General features: G+C 41.2%; 1 protein-coding gene across 3 annotated transcripts in view; it reads right to left on the reverse strand.

Moving 5' to 3' along the window:
- The window catches only part of cdh22 (cadherin 22), a 209,059-nt gene that overhangs the window by 44,432 nt on the left and 147,142 nt on the right, over nt 1–17,485 (reverse strand). For all 3 annotated transcript variants that reach the window (XM_086086392.1, XM_086086391.1, XM_086086389.1), the window contains 2 exons: nt 14,716–15,477; nt 7,608–7,902 (listed from right to left, as the gene is read on the reverse strand). In XM_086086392.1, the coding sequence (XP_085942518.1) occupies nt 7,608–7,902; nt 14,716–14,922 (502 nt within the window). In that variant the 5' untranslated portion in view covers nt 14,923–15,477. The remainder of the gene's footprint in view (nt 1–7,607; nt 7,903–14,715; nt 15,478–17,485) is intronic.

A 17,485-nucleotide genomic window follows, 5' to 3' on the forward strand; every position in this document is an offset into this window, starting at 1 on the left:
ACAAGTTTGTTTATATATATATATATATATATATATATATATATATATATATATATATATATGGGTGTGTGTGTGGGGGGGGTGGAAAGGTGATTCTTAGCTTTGCTATTTCATGTGTTTTAATGAGGTGCAAAATGCTAATTTGAACATAAACTGCGACGCGAAGCCGTTTATTTTGAGCATTGTAGTATTACCCATTAAGCAACGGATGTTTGAACACAAATAGCGTAACAATTATAATTAAAGTCTTCTTCATTTGTGAAGAGCTGAATTTGATTCACAACTATAATATACTGTCCCCTGTGGCCAAATTGCACACACCAGAAGGAGTCAAAATCAATTAATTCTGGACTTTCTATTCAAGTATAATTCATCTCAAGGCACCACTATATCGGTTTTCAAATGTAGGCAGCAAAAATAAAGGTTAACAGAAAAAATATTGACTCAAGTAAAGTACAAATACCTGAAAAATATATGTAAGTATACAGTAAGGAAGCATTTGTGCATTGTTGGTTTAACGCCCGACTTGGTTATAATGGTAAGAATAACGCAAGGCATCAGGAGCGGCTTCGACACACCTTTTCAGCTCTGTGAGAGCGATGGTTCAATTAGGACGAGGGGGCCCCGCTGCGAAAGCGTGCGAGACGCGGGACTGACAGCTATTTAAGAGGTGGCCTCGTAAAAGAGATTTGTGCCCACCTTAGCCTCTTGCCGTGCCGGCGAGGGGATCTAACGGCCGCAGTGACGAGCCTCTCGCCGCCGCGTCATGCGCGGGACTACCGACTGCTGCCCGCCTTGCATTATGGATCATTTAGTAAAGTCGTAAAAGCTGAGGTGTTTTCACATGAAAAGTTATTTCATCACTACTTCCACCGTGATTCATTCCTCCCCCGTCCACACAAACGCCTCGGGAGAGAGAGAGCGAGACAGGATGAGGAATAAGGAGGGAAAAGAACCTGGCGTATCATAAAAGCCAATGGGCTGCGTACATTGATCCTTTTCGAGATCTCGATGAGGATTTAGGGAGATGTTTCATTCCTCCTGACAGAGGTTGTAAATCCAATTTTGGTTAGCCTTTGAACTTACAACTTATAATACATCATATCAGTATATTATTGTTTATTTGTTTTGCTGACAGTATTTTTGCAGCACTGAGATAAATACAATGTCTGGTGTAAAAGCAAACACTTTGTCACAGTATCATGTGGATGATCTACAAATAAGTATCAGATCTAAATATTATTCACGGTCATGAACGTGTGTACCTGCATGGTGGCACTGTGCGCCTGGTGTTTAGCAAATCAGCATGACAGTTCTGAGGTTGGTTTGAATCTGTTTTCTGGATCCAGGGCTCATACTTGCAAACTCCTACTAAGGAACTCGCCCCAAATGAACCCCAATCGGAAGCAGGGACAGTAGACAGATGGGCAATGCTAAATTGTAAAGCTTTTTTGGCTACAGTCTCCAATGTGGGTGGAAGCTGGTGGCAATATTTGACAATCCCGAGGAGTATTCGTCATGAAAACAGGGGTCTGAGAGACGGTTAGTCACGACCTTTGTCAAAGTCAAAAACAGTATTTGGCTGTTGGGGTACTAAATTTCCCAGTCGCTTCCTGGTTTTGTCACAGCTGCATGTCCCGCCTTCAACAACGCCTGATTAGTCAAACCTAAAAAAGGTTGGTTGCGAATGTGTACAGTAGTACAAGATGGATTCTCGTAGTATTTGTGAACAAATACCGCGATAATTCAGCATTCTGGCAAGGTTACCCCCCCCCCAGTTGCACTAAATCCCACATTCTGCAAGACCGGTACACCTCCCTGCCTAACACTGATTCAGGCCACGTGCCGATCAGCTGCAATCAATTACAGCAAAGCAGCAGCGGTTGAGCGCATCGCGGTGTGGACTTCACGGGTCGCCTGCATAAGGACGCTTGGCAGAGACTATTGATTGTAAGTCACTGCTGCCTCAACCTGTCTCATCCGTTGTTAGCATGACAGACTGGAGCCATCCTAATGTCGACTGCAGCACTTTGCCCGGAGTTATCTCACTGTAGCAGAGCAACGGAGGTGTGATTAGGCCTTTAATTCTCAACACGACATACAAAAGCGTGAATGTGCTATAGCTCTCACAATGACTATATGAAGAAGGAGCTTGGATTCAAAATGCGGTTTGATGATACTGTGAAATTGCTGCAGCACTGAGAACTGGATGAACATTTAGTTTTCCAGGGTTCTTGTTCTTATACAGAACACTAATGTATGAAATGTTTAAAAGAGGTAAAATTCAAATGTCCAACAGCAAATTCAGAGCTTTTGTGACTGGTAGAAAGCTGTGAAAGAATATCAAATGATAGTTCTTCAAACAGTGTGTTCTCAGCTTTCTGGAAATCTATAACAAAATCCATCTTGGTGTTTGAAGCATGAGGGAGGTTGAGGTTAGTGGTATGGTTCAGGTTCGGGGTATGTAATAGAGGTTTATATACAAAAAACGGGCTGCGACATGTATAATCATTTACTGTCTTTAGACTTGGTGAATGCCATGCTCCAAATAAACGTACACAATTGTATGTTGAGGTGTCTTGGGGTTAGGCTAACCTTAAACCCAAGAGATTCTTAGGAAGTTTAGAGTAAGGATTAGAAGTTGGTGTTAGACCACCCCCCAATGTCTTGCCCTGCCGCACGTTCAGCCTTTTACAGACCCTTTCCGTTGCAACCACATCAAACTTTAGTAAAAACATCCTTCAGTGTATCCTCCACCAACAAGTGTCCTGGGTGTGCATCATGTCCCCGCAGGACGTGGACTAGACGTTGGGGTGAAAAGCTCAAACGTTCTAATGCTTCAAACGTAACGAAGCAGCCTTGAGGAAATGTGGCAATATAGCTGTTTGGCAATACTTAAAGCTCCGTGTTTTTAAACCCTCAAGAGACTTCGCTCAAGCTGCATAAATATTTGAACATTTGCTATTGATGGGGAAGAGCACAGGGGGAAAGAGTCTCCTGTTCAAATATTAATGACGCTTTCCAAAACATAAACATGAAGCCGGGATTCCAATGTAAACCACCTGCTACAAAGTACCATGCAAAAGCTGCTGTTGATACAGAGATGTAAATGTTTCCCTCTTTTGAGAGCAACGCTCATAAAAAAACACACTGTTTGAGGCAACAAAAAGCACTTTATGCCACTGCGGCTGTCTCGTTTCCCTGTATAAAAACTATATTTAGCCAGTCTCAACTCAAGGAATGTAAAAACAAATTGGCCTCCATCTCTGTGCAACAAAAAGCTGGAGAAAACCACAGGAAAGTAGAGGATGTTGATTGAGCAACAGGACAGGACCAATAACTAGTAGGATCATTGACTAAATGTTGAACTCAAACTTTTTTTTTTTACTTTGGGGTTGGATTTACAGTGAAGAAAGTGTTTGTGAGACAGATTGGACATAGGCTACCCTGTCAATCTGTGAATACAAACAACACGGTAAATAAAACAACCGCGGTGACGCATACGGTTGAGGGTGACGTGTCAGTAACCCATCTGACAGCAGAGTACACCCTGAACTGCTCGCCGGCCAATTGGATGGATGGATGGATGAAATCATGTGGTATCCAACATTGACACCTGTGTAATCATTTAACCCGATCCCGTCATTTGAAAATGTAATGGATATTGATATAGAGTTCGGCACTTCATAGACCTGCTGTGCAGACCCAGCCTAAGTGCTGATTATTCCCAGTTGGGGGCCGAGTTAGATTCAATTTCTTTTATTTGTCGCTGAAAATGTTAAACAGCAGACTGGCAGTGACTCATGGCTTTCTCAAAGATCACTTAATTCCTACCAATGAGCCGAGGCTGTTATGCATCCATTTTCTAGACCAGAAATGACTAATCTAGCCATTTACCTAGCAGGTAAACAAGCACCCGGGAGCTAGCTAGGGAGCTAACTAGCTAGCACCTGGGGCTAAAGCCAAATTGTGGCAAGGTTTTTTACTTTCTGGACCTGTTCTAGACAGACAGGTAGACAGCTAGATGGAGCGGCAGATAACTAGACAGATAGCTAGCTAGATAGCTAGCCAGCCAGACAGCTAGCTAACCAAGCAGAGCGAAAAATAGATAGATACACAGAAAGCTAGCCAACCAGACAGAAAACTAGCTAGCTAGGCAGCCAGTCAGACCAAGACAGAAAATGGATAGACAAACAAATAGCCAGCTAGCCAGACAGATGTCTAGCTAGGTATCTAGCCTGAAAGACAGCAAAAACAAAACTTATAAATCTAATAATCGCCAAACTCGAAATATTTCACACTTATGAGCTAAAACATCAGTTCCCTGGTAAAATAAAATCATAACATTTGGTGAATGCCTCCCTAATCTACCTTTTTAAATGTTGAAATCTGAGGACACAGCCACCATCGCCCACCCGTGCAGTGACTTTCAGCCACGTCCCCGCCTACTCCTTTTTGTCCTAACATAAAGACATGCACGTTTCTCAGCAACATTCAATCAAGCATGAACTGCAAATTAGATTTAGGACTGCAATTTCATTAGCCGCATATTTTTCAACAAAACAACACCCAGTCCATCACACTTCATCAACATCGTCGCCACTCTTATTTTATCTGCCCTCCCCTTTTTGTGGACTCAACCAACCTTGAAAAACAAACAGACTATGTACACAAGTGTTAGTTTGGTTTGAAGGCGCACGTAGTGAATGAAGCCAGAGGCTGCAAATCTCTGGCAAAGCACAAACGATAAGAAAAATGAATACGCCGCAGGTAGTCACTGATTATTTCAAAAATATTACAGCCTGCTGCTTTCAAAAATAATTTGCTCCATATTACTTGCGCCTGTCACAAAAACAAATGCTCACATAATCTATACAAACTACTCACAAAAGCTTTCTCAATATGTACGGTTTTAAACTTAAAGTGTATACGGTAAGATCAGCTGCACCCAGAATGAAGAAAAGATGCAAAGAAGATACACAAATATGAACCACACAAATACAATATTTACAGTAATATTCCAAGATGTATTCCTCCTGCTTGAATTCCAATTGTCTTGACTCTTGAGCACCAATGTGACACCGATTGATGTCAAGCCAAGAGAGATGACTCGTGCAAAATTGAATACAGTTAATCTGATCTGATATATTTAAATAGCAGAAAATCCCCTTTTCATAATCTGAGTTTGGAGAAATTAAATCAATTTGTTGCCATTTATTTGAACATGAACTGCTCAAATGTTACTACTGTACAACAACAGTATGATCTATTGAACATAATTGAAAATGTCCTACAGCAAAGCTTTGTTCAGAGATTTACAATTTAGACTGTTGCCTTTCAATTTTAAATGTGTATATTTTTCTATTCCTCATTCAAGCATGTAGCAAATGTTTCACACCGTTTTCTACAAAACACCCTGTGTCGCTATTCATGTTGGATAATGGTGTGTATACGCGAGTCTTCTGTGTCTTTGTTCAACATAGGAGGGTCTACCGTATCCTCACTGGGAATGGGACTTTATTGCTGATATTCGAGAGGGAAAACGCGAGCGACAGATCACGGGGGAAGAGAAGAAAAACATCCATTTGGTTTTAAACAGCAGTGTATGCAGAAAATGTTGGTTCGAATCACGCTGAGGAAGCAGGAATAAATTCCAAAAGCAGGCTTTGAGAGGACACAGACATTCCTCTAGTGCAATGTGTTTCTGCGGTGGGAAATAATGAAGTACAAATATTGTACAGTGGGTGCTTTGCAATGAGCAATTCCTCCCTTGACCAAAAAACAAAATAAATAATAATAGTATTTGTATTTCATTAGAAAAACGGCACTCTATACTGTACTTTACAAAAAACATTCAGTAATGGCAATTATAATTAATTTTAATCGAACAGTTTTGTCACACTTTGGCCTCCATATCCAAATCTGATGGGAACGCATTTTTGATAGTAGAGTACAAAGTGTGAGTACTTTTGCCACCTCTGATGATCATCGTTGACACTCCAATCACGCCATTGGAATTTTGTGCTCCAGCCTCTCACTGATGACATGCAATAAATAATTGTCATATCGGTGTCCAAGCACTTAATCAGCAAGTGCCTCTGTCATCGAAACCCTTGAGAAGTCCCGCCCGTGTGGCTCCTATTTCCACCTGCAATCATTTCCCTCCTTAGGACTGTTCCAGAGCATCGGCCAGACGGCTCATCGGGGAGCAATGCAATCATAAACGCCTTCCTCGTCGCTGTTTGATTGCTCGCGGTGGGTCAGAACTGACACGGCGCCAAGTGAGGATGCAACATGTTGTCATCTGTTAATTCACCTTCACCCTAATGATGTATTGTTTGTCTTATAACATATGCTGAGCATTTGTTTCTATTTCCATCCTCCCAACAGGAGAGACTTTTAGCATATTGGCATTCTTGGCAATTTTGAGCATCTCCAGAGGACAAAACATTACTGCAATGTAGACCCTACTTGAGCACTTAGTCATTTTACTGTTTAGAGTTCTGGGAACACAATGACTATGACTTTATGTAAAAATGGCCTAAGTCAAGAAATCCGTTCTTGATTTTTGCCACAGCAACTAGGAACTTGCTTAAATATTGAAAGTTAAGACTTGAAACTCAAATATGATTTTAACATATTGTATGACCTCCTCCAACTATTTTGATGACATATTGGTTCATTGTTCTGTTAGGGAATATAAAAAATATCAAAAAAAATTCACAGTACAAATGTGCCAAATAAAAATGTATAGCCTATATAATTGTCTTTTCAAGAAAAATATCATATCCTTTCCTAGGTCACAGTAACTTCCAGATATCAAGCACATTTGTGAAGTTAATCCTTTAGAGGTAACAAACTTCACAATCACGGACCACCTTGTAGTTATGATCGCCCTTAAACCATTTAGGGCCGGGAGTTCACGACCATGTTTAGAGTCGGGAGCGCTCCAGCGCTCTTCTCCCTTTAAAGCCGGGAAAGCGGATACGTCATTTTTTGTTTTGTTTTGACCAATTCTTGGTCTCTTAGCCGATGAACTGCATCAGAATATACACGAGAGGGTGACGTGGGCCTCGTAGCATGTCCTGGAATTGTATTCGAGCATTCATGGCTGACGCAGATTCACGGGAGTTTTGAAATGAATGACGCGATTGAAAAACGGCGCGGGAGGAATTCAAATCAGTGTAACGAGTCAACAGTGACATACTGTTAAGAAATATATTTGTAGACAATGAGGATGTTAAAAAGGTTGACGAATAATTACCAAGCTCTGAAATGTTTTTGGAACTATGTTTCAATCAGGAGCTGAGATATCAATTATTTGGTAGGCCTTGACAATATTGTTGAATTTCCAGGAAAACTTCCGGTTTTCGGGGGTGACCTTAATGGGTTAAGGGGCCAGTTATAACGGTGAGACCGTTACCAAGGGGGTAGTGTGGCTAGCGCGCAAGGCACATGCACTTCTTGTCCCTTGCCTAATTTGAACCGTGTAGGATTTCAAATAATCACCCATTTGAAAATGTTTTAGTTAAACTTCTAATCCTCCCACTCTGTGTCTGCTTTGGACTTGAGAGGCTCCAAAGTAAAGTACCTCACTGAGGTCGTACCTATAGGCGACAGTTCGGCCACACTGCCGATGTAGGGCCCCTCCAAGAACTTGGGCTCGCTGTCGTTGATGTCTTGGACCTTGATGACAAACTCCGACTCTGGTTCCAGTGGGTCGTTGCTGAGCCGATCTCGGGCCTGCGCTCTCAGCGTGTAGAAGGCCTTCTCCTCGCGGTCCAACCTCTCCGTGGCGTGGATGTCGCCCGTCAGCTCGTCGATGATGAAGATGGTGCCCGCCCCTTCTCCGGAGATGGTGTACTTGATGTTGCCTTCGCCTTCGTCTGAGTCTGTGTGAATCTGGAATGAAGGAATACATACAGTTTGGAACGGATTGAACAGTTTCCTTCCCCTGTACTTACTTGGCACTCCAAATAAGCAAAAGGCACATTTGAAGAACGCTCTTGAGTTTCCAAACGATTGGAGTGAAGCAGCGCATGCTTGGAGCGTATTTCCAAACATACCCACAATGAGGATGGTGAATTACGAGCTCTACTGTTCTTAGTCTTGGTTTTGTATAATACATTTCCCCCCCAAAAATAGAGTCACTGTATACCCTGCAGCAACTGGACATTCCTTAACTAATTTAAACCCAAAAGCGTATAAATATGTTTTTTAATACTTTGTCTTTCACGCCCAGGATCGTAGTTCTACGTTTTCTTTTTTTATGCTCGAGCATACAGACTTTTATACAGCTTTTGGCCTAAAGAGGTCGCTTAAAGTAATGGTAGTTATTACAAAAACGATCAGCAGGTGGCAGCAGAGTATAAGAGATCAGCCAGGGCCATGTTGCAACAAGCTCTTTTTGCCAGTGTTTTCAACATTTTTGTGAATAATGATTTGAACTTGTTTTTTTTTTCCTTTTGAAAGAAGATACTCTAATCTTCCTTTTGGTAGGTTCCATGTGTTTATAGCAATAGAACACAATATTCTGTGGGCCTTTCAAAATCAGTCAAAATCCAGTAAAACAGCTGGGAGCAAAGGGGGTTGCTTCAGTGAAAACGGCTGGGACTGAATGAGTTAATAATGGAATGGAACGGTAATACAGACGGTGATCAAACCAGGAGCAAAGAAATGGCCAAATGTCATCCAAGCCTTACAAATGAACCACTCAAAGACCGTTGAAAGTACTTGCCACAGCTCCATATCAAACTTTAGCTACGTTTCAATCCAATGACTCAAAGTTAGAGCAAGTTGACCGTTTCGTCTGCCCGATTCTTGTCATCCTGGCCCCTAATAGCAATCACGGTCTAATTTCATCCACCAGGTCGGTACACCAGTCATCATTTAGGATGTGACAAAAGACTCTGCGCTTCTGGTGGTAATTTACACCTTTTCTGCAAAGGACGGATCTCCTAAATGAGGTGTTCAAAGTCATTGCGGCAGTTGTTAAAGGTAGACGAAATGAGAACTTAAAAGAGTCGTTATAAATCAGACCAATCGTTCCCCCTAATGTGATTGGATGTTCAGACGCTCCACAGGCAGCAATGCTGGGGCGCTGTGCGGTTCCTAAATTCAACTTAACAAGAACCTCTCACACTTGTCATGCATACATGGCCTGCAATTTTGGAACTTGAACTACGTGAGGGTAATATTGTGAATAAGAGACTGTCTTTTAAACCGCATCTAAAGCGGAATATAGCTGTAAACTGTAAAGACATTGGGCGTCTGGATCTGGGTCTTATTATTATAGACATATAGTGGTCAAATTATGGTCCTCTTTTTGGTGTATTTAAATATAAACAGCCTGTGCCCCCACGAGTTCTGCCTAGCAACAACAACTGGCCTCAGGTCCGTCAGCAACAACAAATATTTAGGAATAATAAAACAAATTGTCAATTTTTTTGTGTCACGCGAGATGAGATGAAAAACTTAAACACACTGTCACATTTTAAGGGCAAAATGCAACAATTTCGGAGCCCTGTGCAATAAAATCAATGCATCTGGAGAGAAATAAATTATAGTCCCTACCAAAGGTCAGCTGTCCTCAAACAGGGTAAAAAGTTCAAAACACAAAGCTAAAAAGAACCAAGAATTCCTAAGAAGTTCTGTGAACTTCGCAGGCCTAAAAAACATTTAACATCTTTAGAAGGAGATCAAAAATCCAGGCAATAATATACCATTTTCCTTAAACAGGAATTATGCAGTGATGTTGCACCTTTCCTTTCTCTTTTTGCACCGAGCCAGAGAAAAACATTCAAGCAGGTGTTTTTACTTTGATGTAAAAGCCTTCCTTCTTTTGTCAATAAACGTATTCATCCATGTGCGGCACTCAATATCCGTCCAACGCTGCATTTGAGATTGCACGGAGGGGAATGTGCGTGAAATGTTGCCACCGTGCCTTAATTCAATTGCACAAACGCTGGCACCGTGCACGCATGCAACTTTCTACCAACTACACACATGGACACACGCACACACACACACACACACACACACACACACACACACACATACGAAATGAGTTCATCATTCTGCTGGCATGATGCAATCCCCCCCCCCACCCCCACCCTCCTCAGGCTGGATATACCCATCCGTCTGTCAGTCTATCATCGCTGGAGTGATTCGAATTGGCGGCTTAAACACACACATGCACAACACACACACACATGCACACTTAGCTAAATGTTACTCCCCAATCTGAAGGTCAAAGCCAAGACATGTTTTAGGAGAAACAAAAGAGGTTGCGCCGACAGGTCTTCATCAAGCTCCTTTCTTTTTCATAGCCATAGAAAAACAATTCAAACCCTTTTTTTTCCAACAAGGCGGCAAAAATGTGCGAGAAAAAAAGTATCCAACCCCAAAAAGGAATCTTCCATTTGCCCATCAAACTCTCGCCGGCTGAGAAGTTGTTTCTTCGGCCCACAAAAGTGTGTCCCACTTTAACAAAGTCATCAAAATGGCCAGACAGACATTATTTCGCCCTTGTGCCCACGCACTTACACAAGATAATGCAAAACAATATTGGAAAGACCTTCCAATATGATGCAGGACAGATGGACAACACTGCAAATTATTAAATATTAACCATTGAGAGGACCTTCAAGAAAACTGTTGCAATAAACAAATCATGTAATAAAATTTGATATAGTATGTCATTTGATTTATGGGTATTTCAGTCCTTTAACATTTTTTTTTATTGTAAAAATATGACCAATTATATATATATATATATATATATATATATATATATATATATATATATATATATAATTTTATTTTTATGCCGTACTAGAAGACAGTGTAATTGCACATCCCCTACAGTAGGTGGCAGAGGCGCTCTCATTGTCTGAGAGAGCGCAAGCTTCTTCACAGAGGCATACTTACAACAATTTGATAGACAAATGATGCTATTTATAGTCACAGTGGAGAGTTTAGGGGGGCGTGAAATATTTTCTTCTTCCTCAGGGCGTCAGGCGTTGACGACAAAAACAATCTTTAGTTGTTTAATCCTTAGCATGTAAAAGGAAGTGGACGTGTACTGATTGAGTGTGTCTTGATTAAAGGTTGTTCCAAAATGTTTAGATTTAGTCTGTTGAAGAAATGATTATCCTTTTCAACCCATGCCCTTTTCAACCTTTACTTTGAGAATGGACGCCACGTGTGATTGAATATGACACCCGTGCTTTAAGCCCATAATGAAACATACCGTATATGCCAATCCGCGTGGCTTTCCGAGTTCATGTGATTTGTCTCGGCTTAAGTTCAACTTCATGCACAGAATTGAAGCCAGAGACGCCCGAGGCTTTCCCGTGGGCCACTGCTGGGTGACTCAAGGGAGAGGGAAGCTGTTGATTCCTTGTCACTTTCCCCTCGAGCAATGAGCGGTGAAGCCAGCCTGCTCAGTGGTGCCAAAATTGTTCATGGGAAAAAGAAGAAGACACTGACATTTTATTGTTTTTGCTGGCGAGCGTGATGATGCAACAACTTAATAACCGCTTTACTCTCAACTTTGGGAAGGTGCAGTGCCAACGAGCCAAGAAAGTTTTTTTTTTTCTTCCCTAAAATTTACATGTACCTGAATGGAGGTGGTATTGCTGGTAGCCTTCCAATAAACAGTGGTTCTCAAATCTTATTACTAGGGCTGCTCGATTATGAAGAAAATATTCATCACAATTAATTTGGTCATAATTGAAATCACAATTACGACAATCAAATTTGCGTTCATGTGGTGCAAAACAAGATTTCTATGAAACACTATAATTATGCAAGTTCCTTTTGGACCTAACAAGATGTATTAAATTAGTCATTGTAAAATGAAAAAAAGGTGCAAATATATCAATGTTAACAACTCAAAATTTGTATGCACAGGAATGTATGAATTCTATTAATTGCACATCCCTACTTTTTACACCACGCAGCACCTCAAAAAATTCTGTTTGGACAAGCTTGGTGTGGAAGATCTTCACCTCACACTCATCAGACACCCGTCAAGGTGGACAAGATCAGAGACAACAAGAAGTCAACAACACCTGGCAAAAAGGTCTCACATTTCCACAGGCACATTCTGGAAAGCTGTCCCAAAAGACTGAGAGCTGCTACCTGCTATACACGTACGTGTTAGATCACAATTTACCATCCCCGTTGCTGCACCAGTACTTTTTGCCCACGCTTTAAGCGACTTGAGGATAATTGAAATTATATTTGCAGGAATTCCGAGCGAAGGCGGTCGGGGCTGCGATCTCGTCCGCCTGCTTGGTTTATGAAGAGCATCAAAGCGGCGACAAATTGGCTGTCTCATATTTAAGTCTGTGTAATCAGGGAAGGGGCCCTGCCACATTTGGCTGCCGCTTGTCAGTCCCTCAGATCTCCGACGCTTCAAAGTGTTAACAAGGTGACTATCAGATGCAGCAGAGGTGGAAGAAGCTGCTGCAGGGGAGGCAACCAGAGAGGAGAGAGGGAGAGAGAGAGAGGGAGAGAGAGAGAGAGAGAGAGAGAGAGAGAGAGAGAGAGAGAGAAATTGAGAAAGTGACGGTAAATGGTGGGAGCGGGATGGGCTTAAAAAATAAAGATGTCAGTGTAAAGAAGGTCTAGTGTTGATTCCATGTGGGAAAGAACGTTTGAAGTTTAGAGGATGAATGGAAGAACAGCATTGACACAAGTGAGTGTTGGGATGTAATCGTTAGCCTTACAGCGGAATCTTTCATGTCACAAAGTCATTTTCACCCAAATGATGTACCAAAAAAATGACCGGTCAGAAATGACACATTTTACTAAGCAAAGCTAGTAGCTATGCTAGCTAATGCTACGGGTGAGTCCCATGTGAAGCCTTTTTTTTTGTTGTCTTGAATAATTTAATTTCTGAATACACCCGTCTATGGAACATGGGTTCATCATTGCGTATATGCTGGATGCATGGTGTTGATCTTTGTGTTTATACAGTCAACTAATTATGTGAAAATGAAGCTTCATGAAGCGCTTGCAGATGCAATTAACTTTTTTTCATTTTACATACATTTGAATGAACTTGTCAGTATTGCAAAAGTGGCATTTCCTTCTAAGAAATATCTCTTCAATAAAAGACAATTCAATACTTATATTCATATATTTCAAAGTGGAACAATTTGATTTGGTCTGGCTTGATGCACTTTCAAATAATTAAAATAAAACAGTTCAAACCGTTTTTTTGGTTACACCCCTACTTTACAGGCAATTATACAACTATTATACAAAATTGTTTTAGTCCAGCAATAACATAGTCACCACTAGCAGCATTGTTAACTGTCTAAAATAAGTCAACCAATGTAAAAGCAATAAAAAAATGTAACATTGAGTCCACGATGCTTCTGTTTTGAGGATTTTCTTTTTAAATGTCACCAAAGAAAGCTACAAAGAGCAAAAAAAAATGAAAAGATCAGATTTTTGCTGAACTGAGGACTTTTGACATAGAACAATATGTGAAGGCTGTGTTAAAACACAAATCCCCAATCTGCTCAGAAAACAGCTGGGCACACCAATCGTACTTCTTAAATCGGCTTAATATTTACGGTCGCAATCCATGTACGTAACCTTGAACTCCGTTTCTGAAGTGAAAGATGACAAAAACGGCATTTTTCTTCCCTTTCCAGCCCTTCAGAAGCAGCCGAAGCAGATTTCACACATTCAAATGTGTGTGTCCCCTACTTGCACTAAAATAGCACATTTTGAAAAAAAGCATTATAATGGCTCTCGGATCGTTCACCCTCGCGAGGATTCATTATCCAAATGTACTGATCCAAGCTGCCAGTTTAATGTGACGTGAGTAGCCTTTTTATTGGTAAATCAGATTTCATTAGCGGAGTAGCCGGGGTGTTAGACAGAACGAGCTTGGCAAGTCTGCTGACTTGGCTGAAGTAATATTAATGGAGAAAAAAAAAAAATTAAAAACATGCCGCAATTATCCAGTCGAGAGGCACTCGACTCACGCTTAATCCTCTGCGACACTAAAAGTGTTGATTGCCGACTTCCAGCTGAGTCCATACATTTTCATAAGAGGCGATGGCATGCATCAAACATACTGTCACATATAGTATGTGTTCAAAGACAGATGATGTGATAATTGGCTTGCAAGCATGCATGTGCCACGCAAATGCAAATGTGACAGACGTGTGGGTTGAAAAAATGCTTTTAAAAAAAATTCCCAAATCACCCTGCTAAATTTTGTACTCTATATTTTCTGGAAATTTACTATAAAATTGTCATGCCTTTAAAAATGCTAACTAGCGCTAATGCTAACATTGTTAGCCTTCGTAAGCATTTAGCATTAGATCAGCTGTAAAAGCGTAAAAACGTTTTGGGCGGATTTTGGGACCTTTTTACGCATTTCTAGCGTTTCCATTCCGTTTTATTTTCGCATTTCTTGAAAATTCGAATAAAAATGGATGGATGGAAACCCAATTTATGATTTATTTATTTTATTTATGTGTCCAGTGAATGCGCATAGGAAACAAGTGGGGTTCAGTACCTCCAATAAGTTTAAGAATCTTTACTGCATTAGACCCGTAATAGATAACTTTATGGACATTCAAGAACAATGAGGCACTCTAAAACAGAAACTAACCAAGACAATTATCAGACAAAATTATCTCAAAGTAGCATTAATTGAACAAGTATGTGACAAAGCAGATGTCTTACCTTTCCAACATAGAGGGGCTCCGTGCCGGTGTACTCCTCCACCACAAAGAACTGGTTCCACACCCACCCCCGCTTCACTCGCTCCACAGATGAGGCTTCTTGCTCCCCCCTGCTCGAACTGCTAGTCCTTGTCGCTTCGCACCAGCAGCAAAAAAAACTTGATGCAGTCAACAGCGTCCAGGCGCCTACAGTCCAGAGAGGAGCCATGTCGAATTATAGGAAAAAGAAACAACCAAATGAAGAGTCCAGCAGGGGTCCCAAAAAAAAAAAAAGAGGAATAACGTCCAAATTGCAACGAGGTGAATATTAATCCATGGGATCAAAGAAGGTCAGTTATATGATGTAGGCCATTTTAGATTCCTGAGTTGACATGGTACCTCACTCGGATACCATCTCCGACCCACTTTCCTGATAGTTTCACGTCACATAACAGTATCTTTTCAAACTCCAATGTTCCAAACAAGAGATTAGCTCCCTTGTGGGTAAAAAAAAACAAAAAGCAAAACAACAAAAAAACTTCACTTTGAGATTATTTCTCCAACCTTACACACTCTGCCCATCCAATCGTATGAAATGCCTTTCAAATGTCCACCTTCTGTGTTCCAGGTGGTTTCATGGCATGCTGTCCAAAGAGTACACTTCCTTGTCGGGCAACTAGGAACTGTGTCGTTGTTGATTGAACAACAATAAAAGTGTAGCATAAAGCAGTCAGTCTTCAAATGTCTTGTGCTGGTCCATTAGTGATCCCAAGAAAGGACAAACCTGTAAGACAGAAAATAGAAAACAGAGAGAGGGAGAGGGGGGGGGGCAGAGAGAGAGAGAGAGAGAGAGAAACAAAAAAACAATTACTGTCAACTATTTTGAAGTGAGGGGAGGAGCTTCATTTAGTCAGGCCATCACCTTGTCTAATGGCTGGCATTTTTGGGCATCTATAGACAATTAGAAACCTTTCTAGGTGGACATCAATTGGAAAAAAATGCAATGCAAAAAAAAGAAAAAGAAAAAAACAAATTCAAGGAAAATCCTCAAAATAATCATCACATTTTTACATAGGGCCTCAAATGTTTACGATTGAAAACACTGGTGAGTTTTTGGCAAAATTATAAACAACGATCCTCAGATTTAAATAATAAAACATACGGTATATAAATTCAGTGTCATAAACTTCAACATTGCCTTGCGCTACCCTGAGAGCCTGCAACGTGTGTTTCGTTGGGATTATCAGTCATTTATTGTGTTTTCAACAATGAGCTTGGAGCCAGAGGTCACTGTTCAACTGCGTGTCTGCCTTTTTGTCGGACTGACAGAGCGAGCCGCCGACCTCAGACAGCTGATTAATTGCATGAGGAAGCACTAATTGGATACAAGTATTAATCAATTAATTCAATCCAATGAGGCAACAAGCGCCTAATACCTCAGACAAACACTGGAGAGCAGCAGGGAGACAAGGAGGGACGGGGTGGTTGGTTATGTTCTTTGCGGTTCAGCTCGCCCCAAAGCGGGCGGGAACGCAAATAGGCAGAAAGAAGGCAAAACGTCGGAAATGAGAGGTTGACGCGTGATTAATGTCTTTAAAAAGAAATATTTGCAAATTAACAAACTCAACTAAAAGTTTGCTTTGACCTCACAAATCCCGAGAGAAGACGACACCAAGAAAAAAACTCTACAAAGCCGGCAGACAGTTTAACCGATAGCATTTGTGTCCTGTGGAGGGGACGTCTACAATTACGCTCTCTTCCTGCCTGGGCCCGCAGCTTCCGGAAATAATTTCTTCTCAGGCTGTTGGTGGAGGCGATGTCCGTGTTATTGGAAAGCAACTGTGCGACGGTGTCAAATCTCCTGGAGCAAACAACCTCCCAGAGAGAGCAAGTCATACAGCTCGCTTCTCTTTGCTCACCTGCTCAAGACGATTGCTTCTTAATGTGTGTCCAAAACCTTAATGCACTTTGGTAGGATTTGTACGCTACAGTGTGTGTAGCAGGCATTTGTTGTGATGTAGAGTGTTAAGCCGCCACGCAGAAAAGCACTGAATACACAACATGCGTTGTTGTGCATCAGAATGGCTAGACTAACATGGAAGCTGGAATCGGGCATGAGAACTTCCATCCATCCTGAAAATGCTTTTTCTTTCTGGTATCTGGTCACTTATACTCAACTCCACTTTGGCTTGATGACTTTCCGCATCACTTGTCACAATGTCATTGTTTAGAAAAAAAATACCATTTACTACAGCACCAATGGCATACTTACATTACATAAACACTTTGTTTCACGCGCTAAATGTTCTTTTTGGGTTATTGTTCTAGAACAGTGGTCCCCAACCACCGGGCGGAGGACAGGTCCCGGGCCGTGGGCCATTTTGGACCGGGTCACAGTGGGTTGCGCATATATATATATATATATATATATATATATATATATATATATATATATATATATACTGTACTTCCGGTTAATTAGTTAGCCGAGGCTAAGTGAACGGATTCTCTCTGTTTACGACGGACTCTTGACGCATGTCATGATGCTAATTAACTCAGTCGCGTAGCGCTGATGCTAATCAACAAGTTGGCAAAAGGAGTATAAAACAGGCATATTTTGAACGTTTCCTTGCAACGGAGAAAAGGCCCAGAGATGAAAAAAACACAGGAGGCTATGACCGGGAAGAAAAAGATAGGTGAGAATGGATTAACAGCTACAGGTGATTCCCACGCATTAATTTAGCGTTATGGTGGGTGAGTTACTCATGGACTTTAGAATTGTTCTTTGGTGC

Source organism: Leptonotus elevatus, chromosome 10 (genome assembly GCF_054856555.1).
Source record: "Leptonotus elevatus isolate MCC_2025b chromosome 10, RoL_Lele_1.0, whole genome shotgun sequence".
NCBI classification, from domain to species: domain Eukaryota; kingdom Metazoa; phylum Chordata; class Actinopteri; order Syngnathiformes; family Syngnathidae; genus Leptonotus; species Leptonotus elevatus.